Source organism: Loa loa, assembly GCF_000183805.2.
Source record: "Loa loa unplaced genomic scaffold supercont3.7, whole genome shotgun sequence".
NCBI lineage: Eukaryota > Metazoa > Nematoda > Chromadorea > Rhabditida > Onchocercidae > Loa > Loa loa.
Window position 1 is genome coordinate 502,921 of NW_018108187.1, and position 11,621 is coordinate 514,541.

The 11,621-nt window shown below is 31.8% G+C and overlaps 3 protein-coding genes across 3 annotated transcripts in view; all 3 read right to left on the reverse strand.

Moving 5' to 3' along the window:
* Positions 1-465: 465 nt before the first annotated feature.
* Positions 466-880, reverse strand: LOAG_08882 (hypothetical protein; the record flags this gene model as incomplete). The annotated part of the gene is made up of 3 exons (XM_003144413.1): positions 466-583; positions 630-723; positions 787-880. 3 exons carry the CDS (start codon positions 878-880, stop codon positions 466-468), a joined length of 306 nt encoding a protein of 101 aa, XP_003144461.1.
* Positions 881-6,091: 5,211 nt separating this feature from the next.
* On the reverse strand, positions 6,092-9,513 carry LOAG_08884 (hypothetical protein; the record flags this gene model as incomplete). Its single annotated transcript, XM_003144414.1, has 7 exons — positions 6,092-6,271; positions 7,406-7,483; positions 7,699-7,887; positions 8,440-8,576; positions 8,867-8,954; positions 9,173-9,319; positions 9,421-9,513. 7 exons carry the CDS (start codon positions 9,511-9,513, stop codon positions 6,092-6,094), a joined length of 912 nt encoding a protein of 303 aa, XP_003144462.1.
* Positions 9,514-10,434: 921 nt separating this feature from the next.
* Positions 10,435-11,621, reverse strand: part of LOAG_16549 (Xab2 protein) — a gene marked incomplete at its 5' end in the record, with an annotated part of 7,659 nt that continues 6,472 nt past the window's right edge. The window contains 3 exons of the mRNA XM_020449201.1: positions 10,435-10,589; positions 10,818-11,030; positions 11,181-11,367. Coding sequence (XP_020307325.1) covers positions 10,525-10,589; positions 10,818-11,030; positions 11,181-11,367 — 465 coding nt within the window. The 3' untranslated portion in view covers positions 10,435-10,524. The remainder of the gene's footprint in view (positions 10,590-10,817; positions 11,031-11,180; positions 11,368-11,621) is intronic.

Consider the following 11,621-nt stretch of genomic DNA (forward strand, 5'->3'; position numbering starts at 1 on the left):
GGAGAGAGAGAGAGAGAGAGAGAGAGAGGGAGAGACGCAATAATGAAAACATTATTGGATTTTGAACTGAATTATTATTACAACGATATGTTGCTTCTTGCAGATTACTGAAAGCTAATGCTTATCAATTATCAATTTTCATCTCTTCATAGACATGACATAAAGTAGAAATGAATTTTATACATAAGGATGAAATTAAAAAGAAAAACAATAATGTTAGAGATCAGTATGTAAATTTTAGCTTTCTTAAATATTACTACTTTAATATGGAATGAATACTGTATTACCTTAGTTAATCAATTGATAACATTGTTCTTAACTATAAGACTTATCCGTAACACATTTATATATCTCATAATTAAAAATTTTTCAATTAGTGAAAATTATCATAAGTAAGCTATGCAAAAGTTATGTTCCCGGCATTCTTCAGGATGATTACAATGCTCAAATTTCATACTGCACTCTTCACTTTCTCATCAAAATCAACCCAAGAATCCTACAAACCTGATTTTCATTGCTTTGCATATTGATTTTCCAATATAATCTATCTAAATTATCTTCAGCAATATTCTTTAGACGAACACTTCAATAATTAAATCATTTTCAGCTTTATTTTGGAAATTCTTAACCTTATCATTATCACTGATAACATTTCAACAAATCTGCTATGTGTTTGTGATATCCGCGTTATCAAATGATAAATTGGATTCAATGAAAATACTTCTTAAAAATACATTTGCATTTTATTTTTCAACGTAAACTGAATTTAATATAGTGGAACATTACTTCCCGGAGAGGACTGTGATCTTGCCACATTATTTCCCGGAGAGGACTCTGATCTTGCCACATTATTTCCCGGAGAGGACTCTGATCTTGCCATTCTTTTTTTCCTTTTTTTCTTTGTTATCCCTCGACCATGTTTCTCAATTCATAAGCATATAATTCTCAAGTTATAAGCTTAATATCGACAGACAAGATAATTTTTATATTTGCAAACTGATTCAGCATGAAACGCTTCAAAAGTCCTCGCAACAAAATTGGATCTGATCAACGTCTGAACTCTGTTTATATATTATTTTAGTACTCATATAAGAAACTTAATCAAATGGAAACATAAACTATGATGATACCTTTCTATCCATCTCATTATATATCGAATTATTTATAAGTTAATATTCCAAATGAAGTTATTTTCTCCCTAAAGAAAGAAGTAGTTGAGAAGTCAAAGAAGTTCAAGAAATGTAGAACAAATTCAGATGATGATTATTTTCAAGAAATGTCTCACTTGGTTTATAAAAGTTTAAACTGTGAAAAGGACGATGATCGAGTGAGCTTACATTTCATGTAGCATGAATAACCATTTTTTTAATATCCCATATCACTATTAATTCTTACTGATAGTGACTCTGATGGTAATGGCAAAATCTTAATAAATCCTATGATAATTTCTACAACTTTTTATCTTGAATAGTTAAAAACGATTCAGCAAACCTTTGAACGGATTGAAAATTTTCATGATTTGATTAGGATTAGAAAAGATAAAATGAGTATGATCGATTGCTATTAGCTAATTATACGTACTTCTTAAGAGATCCCTTATTTCTCTGGCAATTCTGATAATTGCATTTTACAATGGTCATCTTTATTCAGTAATTTACGTGAATGTATTTCTTGTCTTCTGAGAAGTATTTTTAATGCCCAATGATACAGCTAATTATGTTTCAGAATGAGCGATTTTTGATAAAGAAAAGCTTATTTTCTGGCGACATCAAAATCATTTTGATAATCATTTTGAGTATTTCATTAATTCAATTCTAGAAAAAAGTTCTAGAAAGTTTTGTCTAAATTCATAGAATGGCAAGAAATCATAAGCCTTGACTATTTTATTGAAGATATAAATTAAAACAGGAAAACATTGAAATTTCAGGAACTTCTACGTGAAAATACTTCTTGTCTCTTGAGAGGTATTTTTAAAGATTTTATTTTTAAACATATGAAGAATTGCTGGAAAAATAGATTTTTATGTTTTATTTTTGCATAAAAAGGAGGAAAACATCAAGAGGTGCTTTTCATAATTCTTTTCCCGGCAAATACCAGGAAAATAATAGAGATTGAAGAGAAGCTTACTAACTCAAAAATCTTCCTGTCCATGAGTTAGAATTCCTGACAACTGAAACAAAAAATAGTTTAGAAATGAATTTTTCATTTATATTTGAGAAAAGACAATATTCGGGAAGCAGTCATACCTCCTCCTAGCTTTCTGGTTCTTGTAACATAATTGAGAAACTGAAACATACCATTTCATTTGCTCAATATGTTACATATATACTAAGATCATTCACTCTTACTTGAATATTGAACAAATGAAGAAAGATGAAGTTCCTAACCTGCGATCAAAAACATCCGTGAACCCTGTAAAACAATACCTTTGGCCGATCGAGGAAGAGTGATTGAATACGGTTTCACTGTGGGAGATATGGTAGATAATTGTGCATAACGGATTCACATTGTAAAACTAATTAAGCAAACTAATCAAAAGGGATGAATGGTTTAAGTGAGAATGAGAACTTGAAAAGCTTACCAAATGAAAATAGTTAAAATTGAAAAGTTCATTAATATTAAAGTAAGGACTGCGCATTGGTTCCCAATGTGACAATGTTGTTGGTTACACGGCTGCAAGCTGAATAACATATGTGACCCATAAAAAGCATAACTGAATCTTATCTTGACATATATCTAATCTACGCTTGTCTGTCAACCATATGATATGTTCGAATATTTTGCAAACAAATGTGCAATTATCCAAGAAGTCCACGACATTAACAGAACATGGAATACTTCTGATAGGATGACACTGGTTGGAATACTTACTTCCCTTCTCTGTTTATATAAATGACAAAGCAATAGTCCTGACCCTCTATTCCTCTCTCTATTCCTTGGGTGAACACTTAAACTGCTTACTTGTCTTTTGCTTAAATGCTTGGCCGATTGATTTAGACTGATTTCACACAAAAAACCATTGACATCTGGCTTCCTTCCAGCATTAGTATATGCTGCTGTCATTGAAGTGAACACATATGCATTTCATATAATAATCAAATAGTAAAGAAATCTTTTATATGATTGACTAATGGAATACGGTATATGGAAAGAGATTTAATGTCATTTTCATTCTGGAAATGAATCATTTGATTCATTAGGAACATGGGACTGAAATATCTTCAAGTTTCAATTTCTAGTTCTAACTCTACTAGATATGCTATATGAATAATTAATTCTTGGTTCTTCCAATCAAATCAATCAATTCAACTTACCTTCTATTTTCAAGTATATATTCAATGATTCTTTTCATTGAATAACATTTTCATTTAAGTAGCAATAAGTTTCTAATTTTATCCAAAAATTAAAATTTAATGATTTCAGGGCAGATAGATGAGGAGGATTTGCTAATATCCCTTAAGATGATAACATATTTAAGAGTTGAAGGGATCAATAAAAACATTCGCATTACTTTAATTTATGCACTTCTTTCATTTAAACATTTATAAAATCTTTATTTCTCATCAGCTCGCCAGAAATTAGATCTCGAAAGGATGAAATTCAAAAATTTGATTTTTTAATTAAATTCGGGAAGATTGATTTTGCTGTAGAAATCTTCTGATTCTATGAAGCTTACACGAGTTTTTCTTATTCCTCTGTTTTCCTCTTTCGGTCACCTATCAATTCTTCTAATAATTATCTATCGTTTGACTATTTCATAACTTTCACGGGTGAGTAAGCAAGATATATCATGACGAGTCTCTCAGAAGGAAGAGAGATTTTCAGGTAAGTGAGATAGTGAGTCATCTTGAGCGATAGGATTAGTATAAGTAGTAGTATCTAAGAAAGAATGTACCTTCGCGTTTACTATTTATCAATCAATAGCAACCTTCTACTTCTTCTGAAATTACTCAGTTCGAAAGCTAGTAGAATAGACATGTTTGGCTTCCTGTCACATGCAAATTTAAATGAGAAATTTAACTTTTATCACGCTGAATTTTGTATTACCTTAAAGAAGCTATAATGGTTTTACTAACTTTTTAATCTTGAACTTTTTTTCAGTCTTTCTAACTTTTTAGTCTTTTTAGTCTTGAAATAGAGTAACTGGGAAATAGACACTGGTATTTCATATACTAAAATGCTCTTAGCAAAGTATAAGTATTGATATTGCGATAGCTGGAAGGTAATGGGCATTAGATTCAGGAAGTAACCAATCTGTCGCTTGCAGATCAGAAGCACTAGAAGGAAGTGGCTAAATACGATGTGAATATTCATGAGCAGCTGAGCAGTATTCAATTGATCATAGATTTGTCACTGAAGTTGGAGAATAGCTTAAAAGCGTCAAAAATTTTATGACAGTGTTGTGACATCGACACATTGGGAGTGAGAGAAAGAGTTGTCTCGAGAAATGACTTCACTCTTATAGGACAAATAATGAAATACTGAAAAACTAAATGGTACATCAGTCATTGCCGCTCTTTACCAGGAGAAATCGATATTTGAGAACTTTAGCAGTGATTTCCTCCATGGAAGTTTCGATGTCAATGAAGCAAATAACGCCTGAGCAAAGTAGGAGCATTTCAATCATTCAAAAACTTGTTTATTTTCATTGATAACTAATAGATTGTAATAGATGGCCTAAAGAGATTAAAAAACTCTGACAAGAACCGGGGGATACTAGGCCATGCTTATGAGAAGGCCTAGTGCATCCGAATGTTCACTTGGAAAGGCTTGCCATTCCCGGTATTTGTTACAAATCATTTAGAAGCGTCCAAAAAGTAATAAATAACAAATGACTAATAACTTTGGATCCCTAAAGTGTTCTAAATAATTCCTTGAAAATCGCTCACACACATGGTTTAAAGGGGAAAGAAAAATTTGTTTGTGTCTTGGCTGGAAAAAAAAATACTTATCCACTTCAAAAGTTGGAAGAAAATGTCAAAAAGCCACTACTCACTATATCATTATTCTGATTTTTTCTAAAAAGAATTAAATTCACTGGCAAAATTTCTTTTTTGTCTTCTTCTCTCTTTTTAAATTAAAATCATAAGGCATCCATTTCTCTTTTCCTACAAAACTATAATTATTTCACAATTCTGAAAGAAATCTGTAAAAAAAAGTCATTATTATAACAATAGCGATGAATTAACATGCAATATAATGAAGAAACAATAAATAAATAATTGCTATGAGTAAACCTTTTCAAATGAAATTTCACATTCTTCTTTTAATTTGATTTCCTTTCACTCCTTTTTTTTCATCGAATTATATGCAAACAAATAATTATTTATTTCCATCTTTGGTTAATTACTGTACTTTCCTAAATATTTCAATCATTCTCACAATTTAAAATAGCAAAAAAGTTAAAATTGTTTAGGTAGAATATTCGTAAAGTAACATAGAATTACAGTACTTTGATGAGAGAGTTTGTTTCCGTTTAAAATGAATATGATTAAAAGAATTTCTGAATATAAAAGAAATTCGAATAATTTAAGACATCATGAACAGGCAAACTTAAAATGCTAAAGATATAGACTGAAGTTGTAATAAAGCACAATTAAGGGCGCAGAAATCACATTCGCACAGAGATTACCTGAAATGACCTCAAACGGTTTTGATATAGAGAAAGGAGATTCGGGTCTAGTTCAAGTAAGATCAGATGTAAAGGAGATTCGGGTCTATTGGCGGTAATAGTTCAAGTAAAATCAGATGTAAAGGAGATTCGGGTCTATTGGCGATAATAGTTCAAGTAAAATGAGATGTAAAGGAGATTCGGGTCTATTGGTGGTAATAGTTCAAGTAAGATCAGATGTAAAAGAGATTCGGGTTTATTGGCGGTAATGGTTCAAGTAAGATCAGATGTCTAAGACAAAGTTTCTTTTTCACTCTGTTTCAGATCTATGTAATGGTCAACCAAATGGCAAACTGAAATGCGCTATGAAGTCCATCATACTTTACTATACAACGTTAGTTGCACACATATTTTAAGGCTTGTTTGTTTTTATTATCATATTCTAACAGTTATCACCGCATCCTTTAAATCTTTTTGATATTATTGAAGCTGTGGTAGTATTGCAGCATTATTCATTTCATCCATACGGTAGGATCTTTGATCGTCCTTGAAGGAACGTTGAAAATTGTCCTTACCAGCAGTTGTTTGTGATACAGGATTCAATATTACATAACTGATTACCATTTCTGCACTGATACGTATAACTGCACCTTTGTTATTCTAAAATGACCAGTTAGTGGCTTAAAAGAAATTTTCTCAAAATGCTTCGTGCTCTTAAGTTCAAAAAAGTTTGTTGCCATAAAGATTTTTTGCATAAACATTCGAGAATTGTAGAGATTGTTCTTTTATCCTCCCAGAAAGTTGGAAATTTCTGATTTGAATTTTTGAGGAAAGTTCAAGAATTCCTGAAGAAAGCAAGAATTTCTGAAGAAAGTTCAAGCATAGAACAGGTTCTGTTTTAGTGAATTTGAAATGATTCTGATATAAAGGACCATCAACAATTTTTATATTTTGCGTATAATATTCAGTCAACGGATATGATTTCCTTAGCTCTTTGTTGTGCGGCAGTTCCGCAGGACTAAAAATTTGGCCTTCACATTTTTTTAAGTCCGATTTTTTTATTCACAAAATTAGCTCGTTGCTATAAGTTGATTAGAACCATTTATATTATCAAAAATAAAATACCATATATGAGTTCATCCTACTAATGAATACCGCATTGTTTACATGATTCAAAAAAAAAATTAGTCGAAATGTTTTGGTAAAAGAAAAGTGAAGCAAATCATGTAATTCAGAATTTTTTGATTCATCTAAACACCCATAATTACACCGAAAACTTCTATTTAACTTTCAAAAGAAATTTTGAAATAATCTTTTGTTTTTTATTATTGATGTTTCAGCATTTTATGTCAAAAGCAAATCAGACTGTACCATCGGCTTTGAATGAATGATTAATTTCAATAATTTGCGCTTAACTGAGCCTTAATTAAACCTGAACTATACATATATCAACCTTCATCTCTCCTTCCGTTTTCTCATTCCCTTTTTCACACATAACAATAACAAATTGTTTTCATTCTATTTCCAAAAAGAAAATCTTAATTTAGCTGAAAAAGTATGGCATATCCCATCACTCAACAATAAATTTTCCATTCATCTCGACGGGATAAGGAATGGATTGTGTAACATTACAGTTCAATGCTTACATGCATGCATGCATGCATGCATCACTGCTGCTCGATAAGGACTTTTGCACTGATTTTGTCAATGAGAGTAACTTATTTGACTTAAAAATTATAAGTCCATTTTCTTCCATGTTCCGCTATTTTATGCATAATATGGAAAGAAGCTTACGAGTTCTGCATATAACGGTGCCGAAAATATTGTAACTAGTTTACGGCCAGCGAAAAATCCGTATCCATTTTCCATCACCTGTAAATTGAACATTTAAAAAAACAAACAAAAAAACATTAGTCGGTTAAAAAAGATTTGCAATATTCGACTGATATGAAATAATTAAAAATGGGCCTAACCATTACCTGCTTAAATATTTCTTCTGGCTCATTTTTCTTAGTGATCTAATGCGAGAAAAAGCTATAATACAATCAAATTATTTCAAATTCAAAGTCAATAGAGCAGTGTAAAACCTGATGTGCCCGTATGATAAGATCCAGGCTCAAACGTTTGCATGTTTTATGTACAATATCTTCACCAAATACAACGCTCACATTACGCAGTTTATTGGGCTCGTAACCTTTAATGTCTAATTTCGGATCCGACCAGACTAAATCCTGTTCTAGTGTGTCTGGGAACACTTCCATCACTGGCATTTTAATCTGAAACCATTTATAAACTCATAGGAGTTTGCAAGGAATCGATTTACTATTTTTTAAGAAAAAACAAATGAGGAAACTTTTATTTCTGGACGAAAATTCTAAAACTTCGTTTTGGACCAATTTAATTTTCAATCGGATAAGTATGCAATTTAAATCAGTTAATCTACAATCTAGCAAGAAACAAGAACTGTAGTACTAATATATTACACTAAAAGAGATTGTCAAAACTTTCAGTAAGGAAGAAAATGAAGTAGTTTCAATAATTGAAGCAAGAGGTTGCCTTATAACTAAATTACTTTCTTTTAGAAAGCTAAATTAGAAAAGTAATGAAAGGAATCAGATGAATGATAATGAGAGAGAAGAAATATTTTGGGATATCTATGAACATTCATTGAGAATGAGTTATCAAATGGTCAAGAGAATTTTCCATTTAATTAATTCTATGATTTTGACAATCTAAACAATGTATTTGTTCAAAGATATCCATAATAAGACCATAAATTGCTAATCGATTGAATTATTTGAAAGAATATAAAGTATGTTTCAATTTACATTACGAATATCATTCAGCGATTCAAGATGTGGACTGAGACCACCGTGCATGCAAAGTATTTTATTTTTTATTAAAGCAGAAAAGGGAAAAATTGAGAATAGATCGTTGAATTCTTTCCATAGGCGCATTGCTTGGCCTAAAATTAAAAAAGTTGATAAATTGATTAATAAGATAAAATGTGCAATCTGTAAGAGCGTATAGTGTAGCCATGCCAGCCAGCTTGGCCGATATTAAACATTCGGAAATATTTGTAAAAATTGATGACACATTACCCACATTTTTTAGCTCGTATATTTTTGATTTTATTTTTCTCAACTAATTTTGGAAGAATATTTCCTGCCAGAAAAAATCATTACAGTTTGATGGACTTTATCTTTCATCAGTATGCTTCTTTGAATTATTCTGAGAAATTGAAGCAATACTTACCAACGCTAAATCTTGCTGCTAGTTCATCATAAAAACCGTATTCTCGATTCACGGATGCAAATTCATGATTGCCACGAAGTAAAAATATCTTAAATAAATATAATCTTTGGAGCTTGCCTTGTAACTTTCGAGCATGTACCTTTCTTCTTATCTTTACATTTACAATCCTCTTGTTTTAACCAATTTACTAATTTCAATATCAGCTTTTGTTGCATTTTTGCCTCTCCAAATGATAGCGCATTTTTCATCGATTTTGTTTATAAGACCGAATTTCGCGGAAATATGAACAATTTTGAAAACCTATACTCTTTTTGGATATGCAATTTTCCAGGCGACAAGCGAACAGATACATTCGAGAGACTGCGGTCCACGATCAACATAATCACCAAGAAACAAAAAACGCGTTCGACCTGGTTGTCCAACTGCCGCAAAAATCCGTTGCAAATCCACATACTGAAGGTGACACTATGCATGTCCCAACGAAGAATCTCAACTGACACATCAAGAATAATATTTCTTGAGGTTTAATAACTAACATTTTAGATATATGTTACCTGCCCATGAATATCACCGACTACGATCACCGGTATTGAAACATCAATCAGTGCACCCTCACTCGAGAACAACACCCTAGCTGTCTCGATCATTTCACAAATTTCATCAGGGTTGTAATCTACCTAAACATGCTCAGCTGAAACAGCAAAACTACCACAATAGTATTTTACTACTAACTAAGTCTTTCTAATAACTGTAGCTTTGCAGCATAGTACACTTCGAAATTTTTGATTTAAGTTAAACTACTCTACGATTCACACCACATAGTGTCGGGCGAGGAGTTTGACTAGAGAGATACATCAAAATATGTCACACTGCTATGCCTTTGATTTAAAGTAAACAAGCCCAAACACATGAACCTTTGCTTTTAATGAAATACATCCTCAAAAAGTAGACAATTCGCTTTATAATGAACTTCTTTTTGAAACTTTTCTGAGAAAAACGTCAGTGTACTTTCGCTTTAAATTTTTGATGCTTTGCAAGAAATGGAAGCAATTCAAATTTCGTGTCTACAACCATGGTAATCCTTTTGGAAAAAAGCAAATCAACCAGCCACTTTACAGCTAATCAAAGTAATAAACAGTTATATTGCCACTGCAGTGATATATAGTCCCATAGCAGGCAAATTTCATAAAATTCAAAAACAATTATTAAAACTCAATGAACAAGATCCAAACTTGATACGTATAACTGAACAATGTGAGAACAAATACTTTTTCGCTAGCTCTTTTTTAGCTGCTGAACTGTTAAGAATGAACCGAATATCAGATGAAATGTTTCAGCTAAAAATCCCTCATTTGCAAAACGTCAGTTATCGCTTACTCCAAATGTCTCGATCAACTCCTACTTCATCGCTCCATTCTCCTACATAAAACATCAAACTTCATAGGAGAGAAATGTAAAGCAGAAAGAATCACAGATTGCATTTGGTGCCAAAAATTAATACCATAATCTAATTTCAGAAGAACTAGACATATATTACTTTCTGAAATGATTCATAGCTTTAACAATTTTAAATAATAATAACTATTATCACTGCAGCCTATTGCAAAATATGCAACAATAAACAGTAAATGAAATGATGAAAACAATTTTTTGCAAATTTATTGATCATTTTGTTTTACAAGTGAACCCAAAACACCTGCCGGTACAGCCTTCGTTTCCACATCTAAAATTATCAGATTGAGTACAACAATTTTCATTCTGTGCAGCATAATTTGTTAATGAATGCTCCATACAGCGATTCCGTTTTAAATTTGTTTTAAAAAAGCAGCCAATACAATCATGGAAAAGTCACAAAATTGCTGACTAAATAAATCAACTACCATGTACTTAGTTGTTTGACATTTCTCAAAATATATTCCCATGTCGAGTTTTAAACTATATAAGAGCTTACCATCCAAATTTTTTTGCTCGTCATCACCCTCATCATCGCCGATATCAATTTCCTCTGGATTTTCTGTGACATTTGATTCGATCATATTGACAGCTCCTCGTACAAATTTGATACCTGTACCGCCTATTGCCAACTTCGCTACACCTGTTTCTTCTTCGGCGATTTTCTGAGCACGAGCTTCAAGCATTGCCATGCTATCACCAGCCGTGCTTGCTAAAATTAAAATTTAAAATTCAAAAGGAAAAACGAAAAACGCATACTGAAAACAAAAAGTTCTCGTCAAAATCATACACAGAATACATGGAGATAAAAACCCCAGAAACTGAGATACGATATAAGAAAAAAATTAATAAGTGAACCCACGTTCATGGATAATTGTGCCTGCGGATGCACCCGCTACTGTGGACAACATCTGTGCACTCATGATATTGACGTTTGTGTTGTAAGTTGCTTGTACAGATCTTTTTATACGCAACATCTCCCTTACCGTATCCTCATTACCATGCTTCACTTCAAATTCTTTCCAAATTTCCCAGAACATACCATGAACCTGAAATAAGCATGAAAAGTGAACAAGCAAAATTATGTGGGATGAAAATTTATCCTATTTAACTGCGACAGATTACAACATTTACTCTATATCGATACAAAAATGGTCAACAGTTTCCCTACTACTTTGCTTTAAACATTCATGTTTGCCATTTTAATAGTTTTAATAGTGTTGAAATTGGATATTAGAGATAGCTAATCAGTATTTTTTTTTAGTTCAGCAAAAATTTCGAAAGAATTCGCTTACCCGAGGAT